At 40.6% G+C, this 14098-nt stretch overlaps 1 protein-coding gene and 1 long non-coding RNA gene across 7 annotated transcripts in view; one reads left to right on the top strand and one right to left on the bottom strand.

Moving 5' to 3' along the window:
* Positions 1-14098, top strand: part of CHRDL1 (chordin like 1) — a 35850-nt gene that overhangs the window by 19527 nt on the left and 2225 nt on the right. The window contains exons 4-10 of one of the 6 annotated variants that reach the window (XM_008493613.2): positions 3254-3396; positions 4262-4355; positions 7085-7152; positions 8360-8534; positions 11719-11923; positions 12575-12585; positions 13626-13787. In XM_008493613.2, coding sequence (XP_008491835.1) covers positions 3254-3396; positions 4262-4355; positions 7085-7152; positions 8360-8534; positions 11719-11923; positions 12575-12585; positions 13626-13787 — 858 coding nt within the window. Of the gene's footprint in view, positions 1-3250; positions 3397-4261; positions 4356-7084; positions 7153-8359; positions 8535-11718; positions 11924-12570; positions 12586-13622; positions 13788-14098 lie in introns of all 6 variants that reach the window. The other 5 variants (XM_008493614.2, XM_008493612.2, XM_030449045.1 and 2 more) reach the window with 5 other exon arrangements.
* LOC115598196 overlaps positions 11688-14098 on the bottom strand; it is a 65303-nt gene continuing 62892 nt past the window's right edge. The window contains exon 3 of the long non-coding RNA XR_003987472.1: positions 11688-11809. This is a non-coding gene — a long non-coding RNA (uncharacterized LOC115598196). The remainder of the gene's footprint in view (positions 11810-14098) is intronic.

The following is a 14098-nucleotide window of genomic DNA, read 5'->3' as shown; positions in this document are numbered from 1 at the left end:
AGATGGGTTGTTTGGTACTTTACAGAGGCAGCTAATTAAAGCAATGTTAGTCAGCACCATTAAAATGCCAAATAAAGCTTTGGGAACAATCCTGATTAGGAAGCAAGGTTTACAAATAGAGATTTGAGCAATGCAGTGTATTTGCAGTTAATTAATCAAATTCTAACACCTCTGAACTAAAGCACAGAATAATGCATGTTGGTACCAATGTTAATGCCAAGATTTTTCCAAGTTCAAACCTGGCACTTATAAAAAAAATCCACAAAGACTCTAATTTCACATTCTACAGGAGAATATGATATCATGAGGGAGTCTCAACTCCTTTAATTAGCCATGACTTAAAGAGCACTAGAAAAGAAAGCAAGGCAAGTCCTAGTTGTACAAAGTCAGTCACACACACACTGAGCCAAGACAGAGAAATTGCACCAGACAGAAGTTACCTTTAGACATGCAATACAAAGTAAGCTTCCTAGCAGTTTTACACAGTTGCTGTGTTTTGAGAGGACCAGTTGCATTCCCCAATATGCTGTCTCCATTCTAAGACTGTATATATTTTGTTTGCAATAAAAATAATGTGGTTCTGATCTGAAAACATCCTCTAAACCTAATTTTATACAATTATATAGGCCCATTTACTTTATGTGTTAAAACAGAATCATATACACAGGTATGGGAAACACAGGACCTCAACAATGGTCTTATTCCCTGTAACTGATACTGACTTTTCTGACAGCTATTTCACCAAACAAGACTTCAAAATAGCAATAGGATTTCATTCCACATTCCAAGGACAGGCAGGTATACATGGGTTTTGGGCTACATTTTATGATTTAGCTGTTATAGGCATAACTTCTATGATCAACTTGAAAGAAATACAGATGAAAACAACTACCTACTGCAACTCTCCAATGTCATCTTCCAAGCAACGACTTTCACCATCCTCATTCCCTTATTTACTAGCCACAGTTTCAAGGCACTGGCTGACTTCACAGTCACCTGTGCAGTATGGCTTATACCAAGGTAAATCAGCAGTAAAATTTACCCTCTTCATCCAGTACTCTGAAGAGACACAGTGAGTTATTCAAGTTTGGGTCTTTGCAAATGCCAGACCACAAGCCAAACACTACTTGAGCACAGCATTGTCCTGCAGTCTGCATGACCAGGGTCTCATGGCCAGACAGAAACATCTCTATTCTCCTTTCATTTTCATTTCTTTTTGGTCCTACTGCTCTTCCAGTTGTCCAAGGGGCAAGGGGACAGATAAGTAAAGGTTTGGCAGTCTTTCTGCTTTCCATGAGATGATTCTTGGAAAGCCCAAGAAACTACGGTTACAAAAATTTTGGGTGGTAACACAGTCCTCAGAAGTGTCTCTTTATTCATATTTTCCAGTATTTGTAGCTGAATTTGTCACTTGAATTTTTTGCTGATACTTTCAAAGAACAAGTCTTAATTAGAGCATACATCTTGCCATTCCAGAATGTGTATTACTAGCAAACCATGGTGTGCTGAAAACACTGCATTTCTATACCAAGCACAGGTGTCATCAAAGCTCCATGATATTTAGAAGATTTTGGAAAGGTACCATTAGACAGCCTTGATTGCCCTGAAATAATGATGCATTTGGTGCTTTAAAAGAAGAAGTGCAAACACCATGGCTGTCTCTTGAAAGGCAATGAAATGTCAGGCAAAGAGCCCTAAATGCCTCCCCTCTCTTGCCATTCTCCTGCAGAATGCTCTTTACTGACCCACCAGGCTCTCAAAAACTGTAGTAGATATATGTTCCACAGCTAGATTTGACATTTATCATTCAAAATTTTGTTAATATTTGATGGACCAATATAACTAAATATATATTTTATATGTATTTTATGGAAAACTCTAAATGCCAGGGTTTAATGTCAGTGCATGCTAGCAGAAAACTGCTCTTTAACTTGAGCTCTCAGCTGAAAAATGTGCATTCTGTGGTGGCACAGTTTCACAAAAAAAACCTCCCCAGGTCTATCTGATAGATAATTAAAGGGGCTACAGCAAAACCTAAATTTTCAGGTCAGGTTTCTTTTACATGAAAGCTCAAATCCATTGAATGAAATTTCAGCTGCATTCCTAGAAATCTGCAGTGATTCAGGCTCCAGAGAACAAACACTTCACTGTTACCTTCATACAGCTCTTGTTCAAAATGCCTCTTCCCATGCTGAGATGCTCAGTTCCTGTGAATGTTAATGTACAGTGCCAGATTCACTGCCCAATAGGTATCAAGTGACTTATATTTCATAGGTAAAGTATAAGCCCTTTGCACAGTTTGTCAGCTGCTAATAGGTCTGCAACCTAAGGGATGTTTTAACATAAGGCACAGAATAGCTTTATGGCCTAGAAGAAAATTTAACCCATGTGGTGCAGAACTTGGTAAGTTGAAACAAAAGGTTCTGGGGTTGAACTGACATTGCCATCTTGAGCATGTTGCCATATGCACTGAATTTTGCCAACAAAATGCACTCTTTTGTATGTCCAACATTAAAATGCATGTGAGAGAAAAATCAGCTTTTGGGTAGCTTCTGAAATTTGCTTTTAACAACTTTTGCCCATTTTGAAAACAATAGCAGCAGCAAATTGTGATGGCCACTAGGAACAAATGTTTGGATGTTTTCTCTTGACACAGTTCCATCATCAGTATCACTGCTTCTCTACCAGAAGGTTTGTGCCTGCAGATGGCATGGAAACAGCATCATCCATGATGATAAATCCCATGGCACAACCTAACCTGCCACTGAGCCTCCTATGGGCTACACCACCACAAATTGTTAATAAAAGGGTTAGAAGGGTGAAACCATGCTAGAACAGTGCTGATGATGGTGGGATTGTGTGTGTATACAGGCCTTCTGCATTAAAGCAAGACAAAGCCATGTAAATATAACACGTGGGTACATAGCTGCACCTCTCTGTCCTGATACCAAATGCTACAGCAAATACAGAAGCAGGAGACAGGTCACTGCTGGCATTCCAGTTAATCATCAGCATCCTCAGGTTAACTGGGACAGCCAACTCCAAGTGTGAATTAATAAAACTGAGCAGCACAGCAGCATGAGAATTACCAGTTACACTTTGTAACAAAGTTACACTTTGTAACTTTGACAAAACTTGTCCTTTCAGACAAAAAGAAATGAGGGAGAAGGGAAGCTTTTCCTCCCAGATATTTGATACTTTGAGTTGTCAAGAACATTTGCATGATGTGTTCCTTTCCCATTGCTTCCAGAAGACTCCCTTTTCTCAGTAAACAGCAAAATCACCGGGAAATCCTGTGAATACAATGGCACCACCTACCACCATGGTGAAATGTTTGTGGCAGAGGGGCTTTTCCAAAACAGGCAAGCAAACCAGTGTGCCCAGTGCAGCTGCTCAGTAAGTAACATGATTTGATAAAGCCCTGGTCTGTCTAAATTTCATTTTTTCTGTGTGACACTGAAATGCAAGCAATACACAGCAAAGGTTGGAAATTGAAAATAATGCTGAAACTCATGAGAGTGCTCAGAGCCAGTTTGCAGCACCTGGTAAATGCCAGGCTGCCTCTTACTCAAACAGAGTGGACAAAGCTTACCCTGTCAAGCATCTGCTCTAAGTGAGCTTACAGTGCAGAGGCAGAAAGTAAAATATGGCTGCTTGGCATATAGAAAATATTTCACATCAATCTGACTGGAAAATATAGCACTAAACCACTGAGTGAAACTGAATTAATTTGGACTGAGCTGATAAGTCAGGAGTCCCACAGGATCAGACTGGACAGCTCTGTAACCTGGCACTGAGCCACTGAGATATCACCAACTGAAATCCAGTCCTTTTGAGCAGTCACTTAGGGACTCTCTAGAGACAGTGTCTGAACCACAACATCCCTCTCAGTCCAGTCAGCTCTGCAGTATCAAGTATTGGCTACTCTGGACCTCCTCTGATCAAATAATTGGTTTTAGTACCAACAAAGTCAGGTACATTTTCAGCCTACAATATTTGCAGTTCTCCCCACACTCTTATCTCTTTCTCTCGGTTTTTATCTCAACCACTTTTTGGGTTTGTTTTGTTTTTTTAAAGTCAGAGACCCTCTGTGTGACAATAAATTTTTAAAAGGCTATTTCATTGGTGTAATATTCTGCTTTTGTATACTAGAATGGCAATTATGTAAACATAAGTACTAGATTTAAGCATGTCCATCCAAAATGCAGATAGAGCACCAGGCAAACTGATGACTTTCTGTATCCTTGTGTTTTACTGGCAGGAAGGAAATGTGTACTGTGGGTTGAAGACTTGTCCCAAATTAAGTTGCTCTTTCCCAGTTTCTGTTCCTGAGTCCTGCTGTCCAGTTTGCAGAGGTAAGTTCAGGCACAGCCACAGAAGGAGAGGCTGTGAATTTACTCCTTCCCCTGTCAGTGTCTGTTCCAGCACTCAGGACACTCTCTGCAGGTGCTCCAGGTGTTGGGAAACTAAACCTCCCATGCCAGCAGAATAACTTTGCTACCTTTGTTTTCCTAAACTGAAGCAAGGAGAGAATGCACTGGGCATGTATAACACCACAGAGTGTCTGAACTGATCTCTTGGCAGGGCAATGCCATGTGTTGCACAAATACATCAGCTCAGTCACAGCAAGGATGAGGATCTCCATCGTGGAGGTTGTTCCTCATTTTCTGCTGCTTTGCCTTGTTACTCCACAGAACCTTTACAAATCTTGGAACATCTTACTGACTGCTTATAAAGCTTTCAGATCTCAGGTGGGTAAGGTTATAGATCTGGCTTCCCTGGGTGAAATTTAGTGATACACTGTTTTCAATGTAACACACTGACAGTTACTTCAACTAAATCCTTGCTTAATCAGCTGGTACCTGGGACCTGTTCCCTGATAGATATTTGATCTGTATTTGAAACTGACCTTTCCAGTTACAAAAAACCAACTGATTTTCAAAGTAGGACATATGAGACATAGCAATGCAGTAAACTGGCCTTACACTGGAGAAATCAGTCACTTCAGACAGAGAGTCACTAATGAGAGAGACATTCGTTAGGAATTTCCGTGAGAGGTGAGATTAAATTGGATTTACAGTAGAAATGCCTCAGTGTTTCCACTGATGCAGGGTTTTTTTAATGTCTATTATTTTAAAATGTTAAAATGATAATTTGTCTCGTAATCAACTTTGTCTTTTAATATGGCATAAGCTGTTTTATCTCCCCCCTGTGATTCTTACAAAATGCAAATCTAAGCATAATGTTTGCATCAAGATCCAGCATAGCTCACGGGGAGGAAACTGTGAGTCAGTTTCTGCTCTCTGCATGGCCAGATATATTAACATAATATATTAAAATTTGCTATTTTCCTCTTAGTTCTACTACTACTGACTAAAAAAGGCTTCAAGCACTGTGGTTCAGATGCTGATTTATGTCAGGAGCAAACCTCACCTTAAGTTAGAGTGAGATGCACAGAATAAAATGTTAATTCACAATATTCACTAAGGTCCTGAACCTGTGATGGATCTCACTGAGCTGAAGCTGGATGAGGTAACTCCAGAGCTGGAGGCACAGCACCTGCAGCACCCTGGCACTCCCCAGTGTCACACAGTGCTGCAGCAGCCATCCTGCTTCCAGGACCCAAGCCTATGGTCTGTGCCATCACTGGGAGGTTCCTGGTGGTCCTGCTCTCCAGTGCAGTGCTTGGCACAGCTGTATCTGAATTCCAGTGCTGGGATAAATTCCGAGCTCCCCTCCACACTAAATAATTTCTCCCGTTCTTGTACAAGTTTCCCAATAATCACATACAACTTCAAATTCCCTGGCTTGTCTTATCAAGGAACCCTAAATACAACCTTAAATACATCTCTAAAAACTTCTGAAAGCCACAGTCTCTCTCTAGCCTGAAATGATTTTTCCCTGATGTAATTTCCACTTCAGCTTATGCTTCATTTGTATTTATTAAGTTGTCTTTACAAAGAAATCAGCTAAACACCACTGAATAGAAACCAGGGGTTTCTACTTTATTCCAGTTTTACTTCCATGAGTCACATGAATAACCAGAGCCTGGCTCCACAAATCCCTCACTTGGTTCTCAAAAGCACTGGCTACTTCTGCATCAGATACACAAATCACAAGTGCTCTAGCAAACCTTTTTTCTTTTAAAAGGCAAGTCAGACTGTCCTTACTGTGTTACAAGTGTCCTTAGTGCTGTGAGCCTTATTCCTTAGTACTATTATTGGCTTAATTCAAAAAAGGAGTGCTGAGCATTTCATACTCTGTATGTGAAAATATAGGGTCCTAGGAGCTTAGATGGAACCCAGGCTTAGTGGGCCAACTTCTCCTCCATCCTGCTGTAACTCCCTGCCTGTGCATGGCTTCCTGGAGTTGTTGGTTTGTGTCTCATGAGCCACACCCTCAAGTGTGGCCACCACTTGAGTTTATGAAACTGTCTTTAAGAAACAGATGAAAGCACCTCCCTGCTTCATAATCACACTTGAGGGGGAATTGTGACTTGGCAATTTTTACTAAATGAAGCGTAAATAAGAAGGGAAAACCCAGCCATATGGGTAAGAGAAAAGGAAATCTGCAGCATGAAATATGGCCTACTTTTTTTCTTGATATATATATAATACAATGCTATTTCTGGATAGCTACACTTCAGAGCTGACTAGAAAAAATCTCAGTCCAACTCTGTTTCAGAAGAGCAACAGTAACTGTGCTCGTGGGTGTCCTCAGCAGATGGAAGGTCACACAATTTAGGCTTTCTCTGTGAGTTAGGCTCAGTCATGTCTCCTTACCTTTGCTTGGTATCACACAGCAAATGGTTGCTGGAAATTACCCTGCTCATAGTGTATTGTTAAGACACATAAAGCAGACAGTCATCTCCATCCTGAGATTGCAATATCTTTGGGGATGGACTTTCCTTCTGGTCTCTACAGAGTCTAATACAGCAAAGTCAAACTACAAACTGACGTTCCCAGAAACTGATGCAACTTCCACCCTAAATTTAGCTTTAAACCTGGATGAGACTTTTCACCTGAGTATCTCCCAGGGTGCTGCAGTTATTCCCCTAACTGATCCTGCTCTGATTCACATACAGGAGATGGAGAATTATCATGGGAACATTCTGATGGAGATATCTTCAGGCAGCCAGCCAACAGGGAAGCTGTAAGTGTCACCTACAATCTCAAGACATCTTTTCCTGCTATGTTTTGTGTGCCAGTACACAAGGGGGGAAAAGAAAAAAGGATGATAATAATAGGTCTGAATGAGTATCTACTGCTTCATCCTAGGTTTTGTGAGTTTAGTGCAGATTCCTTAAAAAACTCAACCTAAATTCACAAATAACACCAAATTATAAACTCCCTTAGCTCCTTCAGGTTCTGGATTTGGTCTTTGTTGAATATGCTCTATAAGAATAAAATGTCCTTCAGCATTTTGATTGCTATGCAAGCATCACTTTTAAATCAGAATTCCAAACATTTACTTCCCAGTTGACAGGAACACATGCATATATTTACTTTAAGGGCTTCACTGCCTCTGGGGCTAAGAATATCTATTAAAAACTCACTCTTCAAAACATTACTTTTTAACAGCACTTGGAGAGAATATTAAGAGCTTTGAACCATTAGGTGCACTATGTAAATATATGAACCAACAGGTCTTTGGATTAGTGAGGAGAATCATGTGTTACAACTGCTGTAATACATACTCCTCCTTCATGCCCAGGGGTATTTTGAAAAATAATTATCTGAAAATAACCAGTGTTTTCCCTCTAGAAAACACTTCCCAGTCTGTCACACAGACTCTAGTTAGGTTGTGCTCAGTCTGTGCAAGGCTGACTCTGACCTTGCAGGAGAGTTTACAGCTGCATGCTCATTCTGGACATGCTCTGCCACTGGAGCCCCTGTAGAAAGCAATTTTGATGAGGAAAACTAGACAGTCTTACAATTCTTCTCAGTAAATGTTAAAGATCTTAAAGCAGACAGCTGTAGAGCAGATCCCTAGCTCTGAACACTGTGCTTAACACACTCAGGCACTTCTGGGTTGCGATTCCTCTCATCTTGATACAGATCCACAACAGCTCAGGTTCTAAAATTGCCCCTCCATCCATTGACTTGATTGGGGGTTTCAGACCAGCTTAGATAAAGACACTTACACAGAGATATGCAGTCTGTTGACACGTTCTACAACTTCATTACCATGTTAATTATCTGCAAAACCTGAAGGCCTTTATTTAGTATGGTGCTACTCATTACATACAATATTTTGTGATAGTGGCAATACTCTGGTTGCCTGCATTAAGCTCCAAGTACAGCCTCTTTCCCCATGTTCACTGAACTGAGGTGTTCACTTTCCTGCTGTCTCCACACAGAGACACTCATACCATCGCTCCCACTACGACCTGTCCCCCACCTCTGCAAGGCAGGTGGTCAACATTCCACGATTTCCCAATGCCAGGAGTAACCGTGGAGTCCTCCCAGACCCCCAGCAAGCTTCAGGAACAATCGTGCAGATTGTCATCAACAACAAGCACAAGCACGGGCGAGGTAAAGACAAAGACTTTGTTGTCAGTCATCCATCAGCTACAGCTCAGAAAGACTTCTCAAAAAATACAGCAGAATCTTGGAGATTCAAACTGCCACCAAGAGACACAGTGAAACTCAGGGAAGCAAAAAGCAATAAGCTATTAAGGGTATGAATTTACTCTTGACTAAGATCAGTTGTGCATAGAGGACACACACAGTGGTTTCCAGGGAAGTGAGTGCTTTGTGCCATAAAGGACACCTCAGTGCCTTTAGATTTGCCAACTTGTTCACACAGGACTTGTCCAGTAGGAAGCTGCTAGTGGTTATTTTCTTTACACCATTTCCTATTTTGTAACTTTTCTAGCTATAAACAGCAACTGTTTAGGCTGCCCCGCCAATCTCAGAACATAAAGCTTTGCCATGGTATCAAGAGGTATTCTGCCTCCAAGGTGTAGCAACTTCTTCTCAGGAAAGACAATGTCCCACCTGAATTACGTCCCCCATCCTAAGCTGTCTGAGATAGCAGGATGCAAAGAGTGCTTTTCCTCCTCTGTGACTGAATACTAGAGGCAGAGTAGGGAATTAGCCACTACTGCATGACTGGGCTATAAAGAGGCAAAGTTAACCCAGGTAATAAATCTCCCCCTAAGAATCCTTTAGAGCCTTCTGCTGATTTACTACACACTACATTGTGGAGACAGCAGAACTCTGAGCCAAACTAAGGCAAACCTTAGTCAAACATGACTAAGCCAAATTCTTACTGTGTTACAGGAAGGACAAAAATAGAGGGAAAATACCAGTTCTCCAGTTAGTGGGACAGCAGGCTGGGTGGGATGCTCAGTTCCCACAATGGGTGTATCAGTGAACAGAGGCCTGCAGGAACAGGCCTAAAGAGCCATAAAAGAAATAGCTGTAAAAATGCATGCTGGGAACAGTATCTGTCCCCAGACACCAGGCACTAAGCACTTAGGAACTACCCACAAAGAGTTAAATGCCCTTGTATTAGGGCCAACTGATCTCTTAAGGTATTAGCTAACAGAAGGAATGTTGGCCATAGGATCTTTATTATCCACCTGAACAAGCATGGAAAAACATTCAGATCATGCCAGTGTTTTATGCTGAATCTAGGAGCAGGAATCTCCATGCAGTGTAATATCTTTGACATGTAATTCACTCCTGAAGACATCATCAAAGCAATTTCTAACTGATTTTTTTCAGCAAATAAAGAGCATGGAAACAAACAGCACATTCATATAGTGACTTCTGCAGCTTCAGACACTCATTGCCTGCAGAGTGTCTGGGAGATCCCCATGATGGAAGCAGGAATGCTGACCATGTGTTTCCTTTTGTTCCTGTGCAATTAACAAGTATTTTATTAATTAATGCACATGCAAATGCATCTCGATGCATTTCAACAAGTCAAAAAATAAACACACAACATGTGTGTTTCTCCTGACATGCAAATACTGTGCAGTCACACAGATGGATAAATCATTCTAAACATGAAGAACACTAAAATCAGGGCATAAAGGAACTAGAAGTTATTTGTCATGGTCTGGTGTCCACTGGAAGCTTCATCAACTATCTTAATTATTTAACTGTTCTGGGCTAAACAAACCCTTAAGACAAAGACAATATGTCTGCACAATGCCATGTATTATCCCTTCCCCTGTTAGGAAGAAATCATGAAATATTTATGTCCATAAGAGATCTGGAGAACTCTATCTGGGAAATAAAAATCCATGTAAGCAGAAACAGAACTAATAATATAGTATTTAAGTATGTAAGAAGCCTGTTGAGTATCTGAGTACTTACCAGTCTTCTCATTTGTATTTTTTTCTCTCCCATGTTGCTATTATACAGGTAACACTTTACTTGCTTTATTTGAGAAACAAAACTACTTTATGCTTCTAAAATAAAAGCATGCCTTAAGAAAGCATAAAGATGTAGCAAATTATGAACCAAATTATAGCATAACCCCATGAAAGACAATACATTGAAAAGAACACTCCCCATAAATCTCAGTAACTCAGTAAAGTATTAGCCAGTTGGTCACATCTGTTACCAGTTAGATGTAAATTTCAGATAAAAATTAAATTGCTTTTGAAAGTTATGGGCAAAATAGGAACATATTTTACAAATAAAAGCATTAATAAAAATGATGGCATATTAGAAGAATTGGAAATATTTACAGTACATCCCAGCTTCACTTTGGTTGCTTCTAGAAATCAAGCAGTGCCCTTTCTTTCACCTTGTTAGGATTAGTTTGCATTTTTCTTTGTGTTTATAAAATCCTTAAAAAGAAAGGAGCAAGGTTTATAGGACAAATGCAAACATGGTGTAAAGTGATATAATTCCCATTAGCTGCCAGGTGACCTAAACTGGCTTCTACTAGGCATGGATTTTTCCACTCTTGTTTCAGCTGTATTTCTCTGTCTCCCAGGGCACTGATGAACAGATATTCTGAGGTGCCTAGAGGCTACTGGAATTAAATTTCAGTCCCAGATGCATCCTTTCATGCATATGTTTTCTTGTGATTCCAAAACCCCAGTATCTCTATCTATCTATAGACATACGTATTTCCATTACACATTAAACTTCATTTTGCAACATTCCCTTCCTTTGTTCCCCGTGTTGTGTAGCAGGAACTCTGATGCAAAAGCAATAAAAGGCCCAGGTGGCACTCCTCCACCCTGCTGATAGCACAGCCCTCACTGCATGTTCAGCTAATGGTAAGGAAAGTTCTGCAGATGGCTCAGTAGCAAATGTCATGCTCTTGTCACCTGCAGGTTCAATTATGGAAGCCAGAGGCAAAGCAGCAGGCTGTGTGTGCCCTCTGCTTGGGCTGGGATGAGGAGGGGAAAGAGGAGCTAGTTAATGATGGCTAATGGTTAATGATACCCAACTGAAATGCATGCCCTGGAAAGGAGCTGTCAAATACTTGGCTCAGCCACCCTCACTGTTCTTAAAATAGTGATGGATACCAGAGTCAGCAGGATAGACTCAAGGCAAAGCTGCTGAGAAAAGGGTGATTGTAAGCTCAGACTCATTTAAGTAGTGAAACTTCAAGGTATCAAGCAGAGAAATGGGCCAGAGACACTGCTTTAAACAAATGTACCCAAATCAGATGAATATTCATAGACAGGCAGCCAGTGAATGTACCTTTTCCAGTTGTACTACTTCTTCCTTTTCTCTTCTTTCATAGTTTGTGTTTCAAATGGCAAAACATACTCTCATGGTGAATCCTGGCATCCCCATCTCCGGGCCTTTGGAATCGTAGAGTGTGTGTTGTGCACCTGCAACATCACCAAACAAGAATGTAAGAAAATTCACTGTCCAGAACAATATCCCTGCAAATACCCTCAGAAAGTAGAAGGAAAATGCTGTAAAGTCTGTCCAGGTAAAACAAAGTTGATCACAGACCACCTTTTTGTTGTACATGCTAAAGGGCTTGGCTCAAACCTTCTGGTGAATATGAGATCTGATAAAAACAGCAATAGCTGTTACCTGATGTTCTGATGTGTGTGCAGAGGTGTCAGTGTGAGACAGGCAGAGCTGCCTGGCCAGCCCTGCCAGTCACTGCTCTTCCTCAAACTGGGGAGTTTGTTGCTCATCAGTCACTCTCTTTCTCGCTACCATTAGCAGACTTCCTGACACTCATTTACAAAAAAAAATATTACAGAAATAACGTACACAGAAAGTTAATTTTCTATCATTCATTTCAGTCAAAAGGCTCTCCCATCCTTCCCCTGCTGCAGTGCCCACAGAACCTTCAAATTATTTTCTAGCCTGTGAAATCTGCATGTAGATAATATTTCTGCTGTTTATAATGAACCAGAATTATTAAAAAAAATCATGATTATAAACTGGTGTCAAACATGTAACTTAAATAAATATGGACTAATCATAAATTTAGCATTGTTTCTGTGCTGTACTAATAATGTCACTTAACGTGTAGACATTACTTACTAAAAACAATGCCTACAACTAGTGAAAAATCTGCCAACAGGAATCTGCTGATGGTCTGCCAAATCACCAGCCATGCTGCCTATGAGAGAAAGGGTAAAGGAATGTCTAGCTCCCTCCTGTGCCTTTAAACTTCTTTTCTAAGCTGTATGGCCCATTTCTACATTACTTATGGTGATGCATTTTAGGGAAATGCTCTGAGGAAATGAGCTGTTCAGTTGTATATAGAAATCCTTCACAGAACACACATTTTTCTCTTGCTAGCCTTGCTTACTGGCAACAAGCACAATGCAGTGGCAAAAGGCAGGCAGGAGGTGTGTATCCTTTTTGATACAGTTCCATTTGGATACAGAGACCAACAGCTTTTATTAGGCTCATGTGAGATGAGAACTGTCATCAAAACCTGGCTAACAGTCTTCAATAAAAAATAAATAGCAAAAAGAAAGTTATTATCTTTTTCTTGGAGATTCTGTGCCCATTTGTAGGAAAGGTAAATATCTTTCTGCATGTCTTCTATGTATGGAGACGTATTAATTATTAGGTTTTTCCACAAACAGCAGTCTGAGTTTCATCATCTCTATTACATTCTTGACCATCTTCCAATTACCAACAGAACAATTACAATATCTACTTAATTGCTCCAGAACAGGTAGGCAAGAGACAAAGTACATTGTGGCCAGCCTGGGCTTGCACTGGTCAGCCAGTGGCTGCTGAGCAAAATGCAAAACCTTGTAGGCTCTATCTGCCCTTTTCCTCAGAACATTGATTTAGATTTCTTCACTCTGTCCAACTGCAAATTTTCATTAAGTTATTACCTCTGAGACTCGTTCTGTTATTTCAAATGTTTGAAAAAGGGACAACAGGTTCAAAAATTGTGAGGAGTCTCACAGACCACATGATTTTACACAGCTCATTTCCTTATGAAATTGGATTATAAATATGAATATTGTCTTGCCACCACAGAGAGGCCATCAGGGCCTTGCAGAACAGAACATTACATGTCTGGGGCTTAGCCAGAGTTGGATTTGAGTGGCCATACAAGTGAAAATCCTACTTTTAAACTAAGCCTGCTTGGCCACCAGTGCTAGGTAATTTCTGGAGGACTTGGTAACAAGTCTTGGTCTTTTTTTTTTTGTTCAACAGAAGTGCCAAGTCAAACCTTTGACAACAAAGATTACTTTTGTGGGAAAGAGACATTTCCAGTCTATGAATCCATTTTCACAGAGGAAGGAGAAACCATCAGGAAAATTGCAGTAGAGACTGAAAAGCCACCTCAAATAGAAATACATGTGTGGACAATTAGAAAAGGTGAGTTGAGCAAGATTTTTCTTAAAATACTTTATGATCTTCCATTAAAATCCCAGGGAGTTTATCAGTAATACTCTGTGTCACTTGCTGCAGAGCAATGGGTGTCACAGAATCACAGAATGGTTTTGCTGGAAGGGACCTTAAAGATCATCTCCTTCCAACCCCTCTGCCATGGGCAGGGACACCTCTCTCCAGACCAGGCTGCTCCAAGCCCCATCCAACCTGGCCTTGAACACTTCCAGGGAGAGGGGCAGCAGGGTTTGAACCAAGTGCCTGGAGGTTCTTACTTAGGATGGATCAAAATCCTTTCC

Source organism: Calypte anna, chromosome 4 (genome assembly GCF_003957555.1).
Source record: "Calypte anna isolate BGI_N300 chromosome 4, bCalAnn1_v1.p, whole genome shotgun sequence".
In the NCBI taxonomy this organism is placed as follows: Eukaryota; Metazoa; Chordata; class Aves; order Apodiformes; family Trochilidae; genus Calypte; species Calypte anna.
This window is presented reverse-complemented; position numbering and strand designations above follow the sequence as displayed.